The 14,039-nt window shown below is 35.7% G+C and overlaps 1 protein-coding gene across 1 annotated transcript in view; it reads left to right on the top strand.

Moving 5' to 3' along the window:
* LOC135324872 (exosome RNA helicase MTR4) overlaps nucleotides 1-14,039 on the top strand; it is a 48,583-nt gene that overhangs the window by 5,156 nt on the left and 29,388 nt on the right. Inside the window, exons 6-15 of the mRNA XM_064501880.1 lie at nucleotides 431-605; nucleotides 1,618-1,708; nucleotides 2,069-2,193; nucleotides 4,703-4,801; nucleotides 5,598-5,700; nucleotides 5,856-5,987; nucleotides 7,210-7,289; nucleotides 8,718-8,828; nucleotides 9,957-10,058; nucleotides 11,197-11,322. Of these exons, the coding sequence (XP_064357950.1) occupies nucleotides 431-605; nucleotides 1,618-1,708; nucleotides 2,069-2,193; nucleotides 4,703-4,801; nucleotides 5,598-5,700; nucleotides 5,856-5,987; nucleotides 7,210-7,289; nucleotides 8,718-8,828; nucleotides 9,957-10,058; nucleotides 11,197-11,322 (1,144 nt within the window). The remainder of the gene's footprint in view (nucleotides 1-430; nucleotides 606-1,617; nucleotides 1,709-2,068; nucleotides 2,194-4,702; nucleotides 4,802-5,597; nucleotides 5,701-5,855; nucleotides 5,988-7,209; nucleotides 7,290-8,717; nucleotides 8,829-9,956; nucleotides 10,059-11,196; nucleotides 11,323-14,039) is intronic.

Genomic DNA, 14,039 nt, shown 5'->3' with positions numbered 1-14,039 from the left:
TATGTTTAAAAGATGGTATACCTTTTTGTCATGGTTTGTTCTAACAGCAGTGAGCCTGTGCTAAACTGAGATGAGAACTGAGATGTATGTGTAAATGTATTAGAAAATGGGTTCAAAAAATGGTAGTTCCCCCCCCACACCCCATGTATTCTTAGAAACAAGACAGTGGCAATTAGATTTTTCAATTAGATTAGATGTGCTCTGATGTCCATCTAAATTGGTTAACTTGTTGTCAATGATTTGTCATTCTGCAAAGATGCATATGTAGTTGAGCTTAGATTGCACTGAACATGAACTGATAATCTAAATATGAAATGCTTCATATCATTGCTAGTGTTCTGAATTTATTTTTTAACTTGAAATTTAGAGGAAAGTAAAAAGATGTGAGTATCTTCTTGACATGTTTCATATGTTCAATGTTTGAATACAGGTATGCAATTGCCTTGGCTTTGAGGGAGAAACAGCGTGTAATATTTACAAGTCCAATTAAAGCTTTGAGTAATCAGAAGTATCGTGAGATGTATGAAGAATTTCAAGATGTTGGCTTGATGACTGGGGATGTCACCATTAATCCTACAGCATCTTGTCTGGTAATGACAACAGAGGTAAGATCAGACATTAGTTCTTGATCCATCTGTGTTCTCTTCTAGCTTGAGAAGGTCCTATATTAATAGATTAAAGTTATCATAATAAGACCAATTAGGGTCAAAAGTGTTTAAAGTTCATTATGTTTGCAGCTGCTCTTGCCCTTGATTTAACTTTTGTTATTGCAAAACTTAAGTAAATCTCTGTAAATTCATGCTTTTGAACTATCAGTCAGGAACTTTATTCTCAGGTGGAGAAAAACAAAACTTAGCTTTCTGGATGCTTAGGACACTGGGTTTTGTTTGGATAGATGTTTAATATCTGAAGTCAGCCAGACTTATTAAGTCCTATACGGTCAGTATTCAATTGTAACATGGAGGGAGTAGTTGAGCAATGTTCTGTGTGTGAGCCGCAGGTGCTATTACTTCAGGAATATAGAGCTTTTCACCTTTGGCAACAAAGGACTGATGGCACAGTTTTGTGCTATTTCTGTCTTAGAAATCTGTTTAGCTGTGAGTTGGAATTTTCCTCTATCTTCACCTCAAAACTGGTATGGAGAGATGGAGGTGGAGACACAGGCTGACTGACTTCTGACAAAGGATTTCCTCATAGTGATCACAGACAGGTATCTACTAGGATGAGTGAAGAAGACTCTGCAGAAATAGATCTGAAGTGCTGTGGTAATATGCTGCCCCATAGAAGTTGGGAGAAAAATATATTTTTTTCTTGTTCCTTCACTGTTCTTGCAGGGAGAGCAATTCATATCATATCATATATAAAATTTGTCAGTAAAAAGGAAAAGTGTTTATTATTGGAATCAACTTTGGAAGTCTTCTCAAAAACCAATCTTTAAATGCTTTTATTTGGTTTTGTGCAAAATGAGATTTCATAGTGCCGTATAAATATGAACCAAAGATTTGGGCAATTGCTTAGTGACATCTGTGTAACTTGTCACTGTTATTATTTCATGTGATGGATCTCTGTTTGGCTGCCACTTAAATTGTTCGTATTTTTTGTTTTTTACTCTTCTAGATTTTGAGAAGTATGCTCTACAGAGGTTCTGAGGTTATGCGAGAAGTTGCATGGGTTATTTTTGATGAAATCCATTACATGAGAGATTCAGGTATCCTATATTTACAATTTTTCTTTTAGAATCTTTTTTTTTCCAAGAAGAAAAGATTTTCTTTTAAAGAATTAAATCTTTATTCTCTTTATCTCTCTTTTAAAATAGATCATCTGTGTGCATAAATCATTCAGAATTTTCTTTCTACTGAATGTATGAAAGAATTATTGTGTGTTAACAGTCTCCATTTTCTTTGCCAAAGCAGAAGCTATTTTGAGGGCATACGTTTGTGTGTACTTGTGTAGGGGATGTTATTCTTAGTTTTTGTTTTATTTTGTCTTTAAAAACACTGTTCTCTGGCTTCAGAGCTGAAAAATAGGCTTTAACCACATATGTTTCCCGTATGACTTCCATTTTCAGAACGTGGTGTGGTTTGGGAAGAGACAATTATTTTGCTCCCTGACAATGTTCATTATGTGTTCCTTTCTGCCACTATTCCAAATGCTCGTCAGTTTGCTGAATGGATCTGCCATCTTCACAAACAAGTAACTTTATTTTCACTGCTCTATACCTTCATCCTTGTGGTCTTGTGGCATAATACTATGTCTTTGGTTGAGGAAAATTGGACTTACTAGCTTTCTTAATTGTATAATTATTACTTATTAAATGATGATCTGGTCACTCCTGTCTTACTTGGTTGTACTTCTAGCTTTCACAGCTATACTGGCTGTTGGTTCTACCTAGTGACATTAAAGATGTTTCTTTAAAGTTTATTTTCAACACCAGCCAGATTTCAACAAACATTATGAAATATGAACAAATACTATGAACATAGTATGGTTTTCAGAGACTTTTCAGGAGTTTAGAGGGCTTTGGGGTACTTCTAAAGGACTTAACACTTGTAATTTCTAAATACTGTATGGGTGTCCATTTCAACAAAGACATACTTTCTTGCACCTATGTGCCTTAAAATAGATGTACATCTGTGAGTGGGCTGAGGGCAACAGGATAAGTACCCATCAACAGTTTTTATGGGTTCTCAGAGTTATATTCTGGATAATTATGCTTGCTAAGTTCACACAAATTCCTAATTGTTTTTCCTGCTGTTTTCTGCTTCAAGATCATATGTTGAATATGTGGTGATTCCTTTGCGGAATGATCAGTGATGAATGATAAGCCTAAAATAGGAGCTAGCTAAATTGAGTTGATATGCAATAAGGCTTTATTGAAGGATTACAGCATTAAAGAGAAGAAACATGCAGAATTTCTGGAGAAAATCACACATTCCTACCACTATGCATAGTACTGGACAGCTGGCTGGCAAGTCAAACGGTCTTTGGAAAGTCGGGGTTCCTGGAACAGGCAGGCGGAGAGAGGGAGAGCTGAGCTGCTTGGAGCAGGCAGGCAGAGGGACGGGGTGGTGGAAGCAGGCAGGCAGGGCAGGAAAAGGGGGAAAGGCAGAGCAGAGGTCCTTGGAGTTGGCAGAGAGAGCAGGCAAGTATCCCATCATCATTCCATAGCAGTGATTCCCATGACAGTCCTTCCCAAATTCAAGATCTTGTCTTTCTATAAAACATTGCTGTTTCTAGACAGTTTTCAGCCTTTGGCTTCTGCTCCCTGTACTGTGTTGTGCACAATGCTGGGAGGTCTTACCTTCCCAAGCTGCAGCCAGGTGCCTTGTCCTGCTGCACTGTTCTTTTTCCCTTCCTTAACTTTTCTTCCTTATGTTTAGAGCAGTCTTTTCCTAGCTCCCAAAGTTGCATGTCTTCCGTGACCATACCTGACCATGAAGTTGTTGTTTGTAGTTCTTTGGCCTCCGTTTTCAAACTATGCCCATATGCAGGGCCTTTGGTGTTATACTATATTTAAACTGTACTTTGCAGGAAACACCTGGTCCCAACTCAGGTTCCCACAGCACGTGCTTATAACGAGCTTAATGCCAGGACTGGGGCCTTGCACAGTTAGCACAACACAGAGTTAGTGTAAGGCGTGTGACCTATTACTGGCAGTGGCAGTACTGATCTTACAGGGCAACTGGACAACAGTGTATTTTGGAGAACTCGGAAGGAAAGCCATGCTGGAATCAAAAGTAAAGTAATGGGAAGTAATACATATGCATACAAACAAAATGAGAGAGGAGGAATGTGACAAATCTATTCTGTCCCATAACTATTAAGTTAGTTCTTACTCTGTTTTTCAAAAAGTGCAAGGAGTATGAGAGTTAGAATTGTGGAAGTTAGTATCTACAAGAGGTTGCTCTGATTTTACAGATACCCTGAAGATCGGTTCTCATGTGGTTTGTGATGAAAAGAATATAACATAAGAGGTATCCGCTCAGGCTTGGCAGAAAACCTTGACTTTGTTTTGCAGAACACTAGGCTACAATTTTTAAAGCAGATTTACGTGATGTTTAATGTTTTAAAAGAAGTGTTGTGCTTTTTTTTTGTAAACAAGCTTTTCCTGTGCAGTGTTGGGAATTCATATAGCAATGAGAATCCGAGCACAAAGATAAAAAAGAATGGAAACTATTAATACATAAATATTATGAAATTATGCACATTTCTTTTAGGATTGATAATGCAAAGTGGCTTAAGTAACAGAGGAGACTCATCAGGTGAAATACAGTTTTTAGATTTGTAAGGAAATCTTCTGTTTTAAAAAGTCTACACTGTGCCTTTTTTGGGTGGTGTAAGTAGTGCTGCAGGATATTTTCCAATATAGAAATTAATAGGTCTTCCTTTGGTTTTAAAGGGTGTTAGGATTTTGAGTCTCTGTAATATTACAGAAGAAATCATAACCTGTCTTTACTTTTTTCTGTTGTATGAGAAAGATTTTGTAGCCAACTTGTGTTCTTCAAAAGAATTTGCAGGCTGCGAGTACAAAATCCATTTTCAGGAAAGAAAATCTATTATCTTAGTTTCTGTGAGTCTTGATTTCCGGCTTTTAGAAAGATTTGTTTTAATAGTAATATATTTGATTTTCTATCAAGCAAGTATTTTTACAATGCAGTTAGAAACCTAAAATATTTATGCATATACTGTTCTTCCTTTATAGCCTTGCCATGTGATTTACACAGACTATCGACCCACTCCACTGCAGCATTATATATTTCCAGCAGGAGGAGATGGACTCCATCTGGTTGTTGATGAAAATGTAAGGAATATTCCATTTGTTTGAAGACCTTTTTCCTCGCATATCAGTTAAGAGGTTGCAGAATTTGGGTTGGTTATATAAAGGATAGTTTGTATTAAAACAAAGTACAAATGAGTAAAAATGATCTCTGAATTACTGCTAAGTTTTGCAGTCACATAGAATAAATTGGTTTTATTATCTAATGTTGGGTAGTCAGATGAGGAATACTTGCTGAGATGTCTTAAGTGCCCCCATCCTTGCCTTCTTTTCTAAACTGTGTGCTGCTTTCTGTAAATCTGCAGTGTAGCTGATGTTTCTTGTACTGTTTCTCAGTTGAATTAAAAAAAAAAAAAAGGCAGAACCATTTGCATGTGACTTTGGTTAAAGAGGCAAAATATTTTTGTGTCATTAGGTGATTCAGAAATACTGACTTGTTTAAAATTCATCATCCATCTGCACAGCAGAAGCTAATGCCACTGACAGTGGTAATGCACTTGAAAATAGATCTTCATCGGACAGCCTGGTTTCATGTAGACATGAAATTCTGGCAAAAGTTAGTTTTGGTACTCTGTCGTTCAGCGTGTGTAGCACGGCTAATGATGTTGCAGGTAGAACGCTGAGTGGGTAGAGCCACCAGTCTAATTCTGAGCTGTGCCAATGACCTAGTAAAGTTGCTTGCTGGCTTGTGCATTGGTTTGTCCTTCTGCCTGTAAATGTGGGGTAACGATACTGCATATGTGAAGTGCTAAGTTAGTGTTTTTCAGTGGGCTGTATAAAAGAAGAGTAATTGCTTACAAAGGTTGTGTTTTATATCTAGGGAGATTTCAGAGAAGATAATTTTAATACAGCAATGCAAGTACTTAGAGATGCAGGAGACTTAGCAAAAGGGGACCAGAAGGGCAGGAAAGGAGGAACAAAAGGTGAGTTTGAATCCCATTCTTAAGTAACTTACATAATACAACTACCTTTAAAAAAACCAAATGCATGTAAGTTGCACTTGTATGTCAATTGTTCTGTAATTCTGTAAGATATTTTTTGCTAAAATAACTTTGAAATCAATATAATCTCTTTGCAGGTCCTTCAAATGTATTTAAGATTGTGAAGATGATCATGGAAAGGAATTTCCAACCTGTGATTATTTTCAGCTTCAGTAAAAAGGATTGCGAAGCCTATGCGCTTCAGATGACAAAGTTAGATTTCAATACAGGTACAGATAAGTAAAATATAGTTTTACTCCTAACTGTAGTTTGGGGGGGAAACATTTTTCTGGTTAGATATCTCTATTTCCTTTGAGACTTTTTGTGTGAAAACAGTTTGTAAGTCAAAGTGTGTATCACTTTTTCATTTACTGTTTTAATACCTTGGGCTATTTGCAGTAGGAAACTGTTGGAACACAGAGGATATTTGGTCATCACAATGTTGATCTGATTCTCTATTTTAAACTTCACTTCTGTCTCCAAAATCCTGTTGACTGTAGTAATAACAAAAGTTTTTAGAAAATTCTATCTAGAATGGGAGAAGAGTGATCATAACAAATGCGTTTTCCAAAATTTTCATTGTTATGTGCAGTAGAAGTTTGTGTTCTCTCAAAGTCTCAAGAGCTGTAGAACAAGCCATGCAGACTGTTCTTTCTCAACCATCCAGCCTACTTTTCCTTCCTTCCTTCCTTCCTCCTCCTTCTCTCCAAAGAAGAACCCAAACAATAAACAAATAAGATTTGTTTCATTTTGGATTAAGACCAAGCTTGGGAAAAAAGCTTAAGTTAATGGCTTCTTGGAAATGTTGGGAGTAATAACAAAAATAAGGGATCTGTTTATACGTAAACAGTTCACAAACATGAAATGGTATGTTGAGGGCAGACTTCTTACTTGCTTACTTGCTCCAAACCTAGCAACTGCTTCCCTGTTGAAAAATTATGTAGCCATTTTCTGTCAGAAAATATAAAGGTTTGTGTAGGTGTAGAGATACATGTTTATACTGTTTCTTCAGTCGTGCCTTTGAATATGTTATTGATATTTGTACTACTTAAATACAAAGTGTGTAAACTTTAATAGGCAAGAGGAGGAACCTATGTCCTTGCAGACAGGGCCTAGTAGATGGAAGAGAAACACTTGATGTATTTTCTATTTCATAAACCTCCAAGCTCAGGAAATCCCCTGAGCTTGAAAACAGCTAAAGTCTGGATTATTCTTCCAGCTTTGTTCTGTTCTTGCTTTTCCCCAAGCATCTACTTCTGGTCACTGTTAGATTCCTTGAGTTCCATATTCAAGTCTTGCTCATCTCTCCCGATGTGGGTGGTTTTGTATAGACTTCACAGTCTTCCCTTGCCATTTTTATTGTAAACTTTTGTAAATATTAAAATGCAGTGATGCTTTACGTAGGGTATTAGCCTCTTAGATTTTGTAATAAGTTACAATTTGTCTTTTTAGATGAAGAAAAAAAGATGGTTGAAGAAGTATTCAGTAATGCAATTGATTGTCTGTCAGATGAAGACAAAAAGCTTCCTCAGGTGAGTGGAGATTGAATAGGGGTAACAGCTGCTCTCCAGTTTTCTGTGACTCTTGAGACTGTTTTCTTTTGAACAGGTTACAAAAAAAAGCATGAGCTGGGTATTCTTACAGGTCTCCCTGCCTTTAATATCTCTTGCACTGCTCCTTGCCATTATGAAATAAGGACTCAGTGACTAGGATTCCTTCCAGTTGTGATTCCAACAAATGCTGCATGCCAAAATTAACCACGGAGTTGCTGTCCTCTGTTTTAGCTTTTCCTAACTATGTTTTAACTGAATGTGAGGACATGTAAAGAAGTATGTCTGTATTAAAACTGTCTGGAAATAGTACAAAGGAGGATGCACAGGCACTTTATCAGTTCTTGACAGCTGAGCCTTTCACAGAGTTGAACTGATGCATCTGCACTTGTAACTTACAGTCACCCTACTGTATCTCTATAGTAGAAAAATACCAGCTTCTAAAAGGACAGAATATTCCAGGATTCAGTACTTCTGTAACAAATACTAAAACTATGGTTAACTTTTTCCCTCCATTTCCCACCATTTATTTGTCTTCTTAATGTATTGATTCTTATGATTCAGTGAGTGTGGCAATTTCTCCCTGAAAAAACTAACCGTGTAATTTTTGGCTATGCCTACTCACTTCAGATTCAAACTAATCTGTTTTTGTGTGTGGATTTAAGAACTGAAAATAGGAATCCAATATAAAAGATGTTATGTGCTGTTAAATACGATGTTTTCAGCATAGCTTATAGCAGTGACTTTATGGCCAGGCGGACCGGTTTGGCCTCTATAGGCAATGACATCTGAAAAGGATATTCTCAGAATTAGGTTTGGGATGGTAATGAAAAGTTGATAGCTAGATTGTTAATTAGAATCTCTGTTTTCAAAGCAAAAATAAGCAAAGACAAAGCTAAGTTTATGCAGAAGTTTGTTTAAAGAACAATGTTTTTGCAATTTAAGAGATGATTTCAGTCATTTACAGCCTGAATTTCTCTGTGTAGCTCTCAAAGGAGCTGACTTCACTGTGTTACAGTATATATCAGTAAAGGAAATCACTGCAACTAAAATTCAACCAGAGTATCTCATGCATAGGAGGATCACTATTTCCAAAAATGATTTTGTATCACAGAGATTTTTTAAATAAATACAGACAAATACTGATTGCATATGTAAATTAGAGTGTAGCTTCACAGTTGGTCTAACCCAATGTAAGACTACTCTGCCACTGAAAAGATTGGTTGTTGGCTTTACCTTTCATCCCATTCCTAGCTGTAATTGAAAAACAATATTGAATGGGTATATATTTCATTGTATCTTGAATCAGAAAATGGCAAATTATATGAACACTAGGAGCAGTGTTGAGGTTTTCCATGCGCATTGAGTATATTAAAACTTCTTTACTGGCCTTGATACCTTTCTTCCCAGGTGGAGCATGTACTTCCTCTTCTGAAACGAGGAATTGGTATCCATCATGGCGGTCTGCTTCCTATCTTAAAAGAAACCATAGAAATTCTTTTCTCTGAGGGCCTAATAAAGGTATGTTTTGTGTCTGTTTAGGTTTTTCTGTATTATGAATGCACAGTCAGTAATCCTAACAAACCGAGAAGTGTATCTCGCCTCCGAATGTACGTACATACATTACATAGTAGAGATCTGCTTCTTAAGTGAAAAAGGGGCAAAGACTCATTGCACATGCCAAGTTGAAAAATACTTTGTGTCTTATATGTCCTTCTATGCAGAAGCATAAGGCTTAGAACTTTCCAGAACCTTTTCTAATACTCTGTTTACCAGTAAGCAAGCTGCTCTGAAAAAAACAACACACACATGCAGGGGAGGACTTTGTTCTGTGGATCCAAGTGTTGGAGTCTACAAATGCATACAGCAGCTTTGGAAAGCTGGAGTTCTCCCAGCAACATAGCTTAATTGACGTAACTGGCTGCAGCTCCTTTCCCTCAATGTGCTATTGTGCTTTAAAAAATGTACAGAAAATCTAGCAGATGCCCCCCCAAAACCCCACAACTTTCATCTGTCTCTATTTTCTTCTTGCAAACTTTGAACATAGACATTAACTTGTATTATTTTTTCATTAACATAATTTGCACCCCGTTTAACTTGCATTTGTGCAAGACGTCGGTTTTATAGGGAAATGTACTCTGAAAATCCTAGCCTTTATATATCTGATGTTATATGGAGTATAGGTATATAATAGCGTGATCTAGTAGTGACAAACGGGTTCAAGGGGTGGGAGTGTATTTTGAAATCCAGCAAGTGCTATTTTTCATCTCTCTATGTCTCTTCTAGTAGTTCATATGAGGATGATCATAGGAGCTGGCAAAGGCTATTGACTCACTGAGAGAACAAATAAGAATAATCACTGGTTTTTTTATTTCTAGTATTTGATGCATTTGTAGGACTTCTGTTTTGTTTTGGCATCCGCATGGTCCCATCTAACTAGTTTTCATGTTTTTCGTAGAAGAAATAAAGGAAGGGGGTTTTTGGAAGGAGGAAATTCCTTTGGAAAGGAAGAATGGTTTTTGTTTGTGCTACCAAGACCGCACATAAGAAGGAAAATCTGGAGAAGCTTCATGTATCAATCTCTGACTATTTACATGTTTGGTTAAAAGCCATTATTTTTGCTTGTTTAACATCAGTCTGTTTATTTAGGCCTTATTTGCAACGGAGACTTTTGCTATGGGAATTAATATGCCAGCCAGGACTGTGCTGTTTACAAGTGCCTGCAAATTTGATGGGAAGGATTTCCGATGGGTATGTGAAAAAACAGGTTTTGTAGATAAACGACTGAATTGCACTACTTAAGCTCTTGTTAAGATTAAATTTACTGTTGATATATCCAGTTCAGGGCAGTAAAAAAAATACTTTTTCTTTTAAAAGTCTTTCTTTGTTCACTAAGTCATTTATAATTAATATGCAAATTCCTGAAGACAAGATTCCTCATAGTATGCATGAGAGATTATTTATTCTGGATACAATAAAGGGATGTCAAACACAGGCTAGAGCTGATCAATTAGCCTGAAAAACTTCTGCACAACTTGTCCAAAACTAGAAGAATCTGGAGAACAACTGGGCTTAGTATCATATCATGATGATCATGAAATTTAGGTTTTGACAGACCCAAGGAAAGAGATCATTTACTTCAGGAGAGTACTGATTTTTCTGTTACAGAAGAATAATTTTCAGTAGCCCAGAGAAAGACAGAGAGCGATGTGTGGAGGGAGAGACTGATTTTTAAATAGTTATATGTCAAATCATGTAAGAGTTTGAAGGCTTAATACAAGATCTCTGATTCACCTATAAATATTAATTAGGGTGTACAAATCAGGATACATCACGAAACATAGAGGACCAGTTATAGCCAGCTCTTGTCTGTGTCCCAGTTCTTTATCACTTTCTGAGTGATCGTCACCACTTTAATTTCATTAACCAGCATAGAAGTACTGTTCTTGCTGTTTATTAGTATTTTGATGTTGCATGTGGATGAAATGATACGTTATTTGAAGATAGTGAAGGTGGATTAAATTTTAGTAACCTCCACCATGCTAGCAGTCTTCCACTGAAGTAAAATGCTTTTTTTGTGCATATTAACATAATGCATTATGTTACAGAAATCCTTGCAGCTAGGTGTTGGTAAGTGTAGCCATGGGAGCATTGGTTAATTTATCCTGCTGACACATGTTATTCGTAGTCATGGATTTATAACTTAGTGATCAATTATGATTAATAATGAATTTGATCTGTGAAAAGTTCACGTCTGTATGTAACTTTGGTGTAACATTCCAGTCATTTACTGTATAATTGTAAGTAGCATTTTATATATTCTTACCATCTTTCTAATTTTTATTAAATCCTTTTTTTCTTCTTCTTCTTTTCCTTCTTTTTATCCTAGATATCGTCAGGTGAATATATTCAAATGTCAGGTCGTGCAGGACGCCGAGGTATGGATGACAGAGGAATAGTGATTCTTATGGTGGATGAAAAAATGAGTCCAACAATTGGCAAGCAGCTTTTGAAGGTAGGAGAGAAACTGATTTTTTCTTTCTTCCTCTTCCTCACTAAGGTTGTCCTCATTTGAATACTGCAAGTAACACATAAAATTATATATCTAGGAAAAGAACTTATGTAGATCACGCAGGCAGGAAATGACAACTCCAAAAAGGACTGTGGTGTTTTGCTGAATTCTCATTAAATCAAGAGTTTCTAGTGTAGAGCAAAGTTCAAAAACTAATATCATCCTTCTCTATGTCAAAGGAATGTCAGGAAGGAGAGGTAAAATTATATTGTCTGTTTTCTAGTGATAACGCAAATATTGCCCTATTCTATTTGTTTCTTGCTAACCACAGTCAGCTCAAGGGTATCGATGAACTAGAAAAAGTTCACTGAGCTGTCACAAGAATAGTTAAAGGGTTGGTTCTGTGGTGAGATAAAACTTTGATAATGGACCCTTCAGTGTAATAGACAAACTGAACAAACTCATGCAAAAAATTAAGTGCATGTTTTAATAGAATATTCTTATCCACTGTAAATATTTATAAGGAGTAATTGTATCAGTGACTATTTTAGAATCAAGAGTGGAGGATTATTTGAGAGATGATATTTTTATGGTTTTAAGGCTGGTATAAGTGCAAACCCGTTGGTGCATGTGTTATTCCTCTGTAACATAACTGAGAAAAGCAAGACAATTATCAATAAGCTTACTTAACTATGAGGAAATCCATAGTGCCTGTAGGAAACTTTCAGAGATTTGCAAATCAAAAAAAGGTTGAAAACTGCTCTTGTGGTTGAGGTAGGCATTAGATTATAGTGTTGCCCCAAACCGTAAAGGAAGCTTTTATAGATGATGACAATATTTCCCTTACTTTATAAACTGAATATGAAACATTGTACTCATTCTCACTTTCATTTTAATTCTGTGGCAAAAAACACTGTAATTGAAGCACAGAATTGAAGCTATGTATTTGAGGCATACTCTATTGTGTGTATTAACTACACTAGGCAGCTTACATTAACTGTGTAAACGTGTAAAAATTAAACATTAGGGGAATTATTCTGCATACTGTTCAGGAGCTTGTATCCTTGGTGCGCAAACAGCATTTTTTATGTTCAAACTGTGTTTATAATATTAAATAGACCTTGTATAAAATTGTGTGGATCATCTTGAGTCAGCATCAGGGCATGTTAACAAAAAGTGTGTTTCTTTTGCCAAAGAAACATCAGATGCCAATATTTCTCTATTTTGTTCCGACAAGAATAAGGGGAAAAATAAGTAGGTGGCTGCTATTAGTTATGCAGATGTGGATACTTCGTGTTTTGTATCTTGCTCTGTTAATGCCGCTTGTACATACTTATGATGAATTAACATTAGATTCATGTTATAAATGGATGCTCTTTGCCTATTTAAAGCCAGAATTCTCATGAATGCTACATTATTGCTATAGCTAATCAGAGTGTAGTAAAATAAGAAACTTGAAAAATACTGGAACTCATTCATGCATGGCAACATTAGGCTTTATTGGATTTGTGTAAATTAAAAATTAACACAGCAGGAGATTAAAAAAAAAACAGAATAAAAAAATACTCCATATAAACAGTATTAATGTTTTATACTTACAATCTGTCTTTCTGTAAGCAGTATCCTAATGAAGTTCATTTATATGAGCTTAGATAGTTTAGTGTAAGAAAAATGGATATTTCAATTTTTTATTGTGAGACTTTATGAGATTACTCTAGAAACTCAACCATTCAGAAGGTGGGTTGTTTTTTAAGTTTGTAATTTCAGTAGTTAGGGAGCTGTTAAACTTGGCTGGCATGAATTAAGACAAAACAAATGAAATAATAAATCCTTCACAGCTTTAGGATGCCATCTGTATTTTTTTTCCTCTAGATTTTAAGGAAATAATAAAGAATATTTACTTTATTGAAGCTATAAGCGCTTTGATCTTTTTTTTCCCTTCTGGATTACAAAGAAAGAAAAGGGAAAAATAATGGGAAATTTTTTACTTTCTATGTTATCGCTTGGTTATTTTGTGCTAATCTAAATAAATTAGTGAATTTCATTAATTTTCTATACTAATTCAGCTATGAGCAGAGATTGAAATTAAGACTTCTTTGAAAGAGATTGGAAAAGGCTGTAACAAAGGTACTGATGCTTCTGTCACTATTCAACTAATTGATGGAAAGGCACTAAAAGTAGTTTATATGAGATGAACAGTGCAACTTAAAAATACTTATTTTCCTTTTTAAATATAAAATATTTAGAGGTGATTTCACATCGAAACAGACCAAGGATGTATGCAAACTAACATCTCTTTGAATATTCACATTGATATATATGTTTAAATTACAATTTACTTATTGACCACTAGTGTTCATCCGTGGTAAAATCATGATCATGTCTTGCATTAGTATCTTCCTGCCACATTAAACGTTGTGGCTTTGCTCCGGTATAAGCTAGAGTTAAAGATTTATAGGAAAAAATTCATAGAAATAAATTAAAAACCCGTGTGGAGAATGATACTTGCAGTATTTCTTAATAGGACACTTTATTGTAACTCTTCAATCCAAGTGCATGTCTGATCCAAAGCATTTCCTGAACACTAGATTGAAAAATCTCGGCAGCTGATAATAATACTTCTTAATCCTGTGATCAGTGAAGTGACAACTTTGTATATGTTTCAGTACCAGTAGCATTACTGCAGCTGTGTTGTTTGGCCATGACACTGTTCATTGCGA

Source organism: Dromaius novaehollandiae, chromosome Z (genome assembly GCF_036370855.1).
Source record: "Dromaius novaehollandiae isolate bDroNov1 chromosome Z, bDroNov1.hap1, whole genome shotgun sequence".
In the NCBI taxonomy this organism is placed as follows: domain Eukaryota; kingdom Metazoa; phylum Chordata; class Aves; order Casuariiformes; family Dromaiidae; genus Dromaius; species Dromaius novaehollandiae.
The sequence above is the reverse complement of the archived record's forward strand: the minus strand, read 5'-3'. Positions and strand labels throughout refer to the sequence as shown.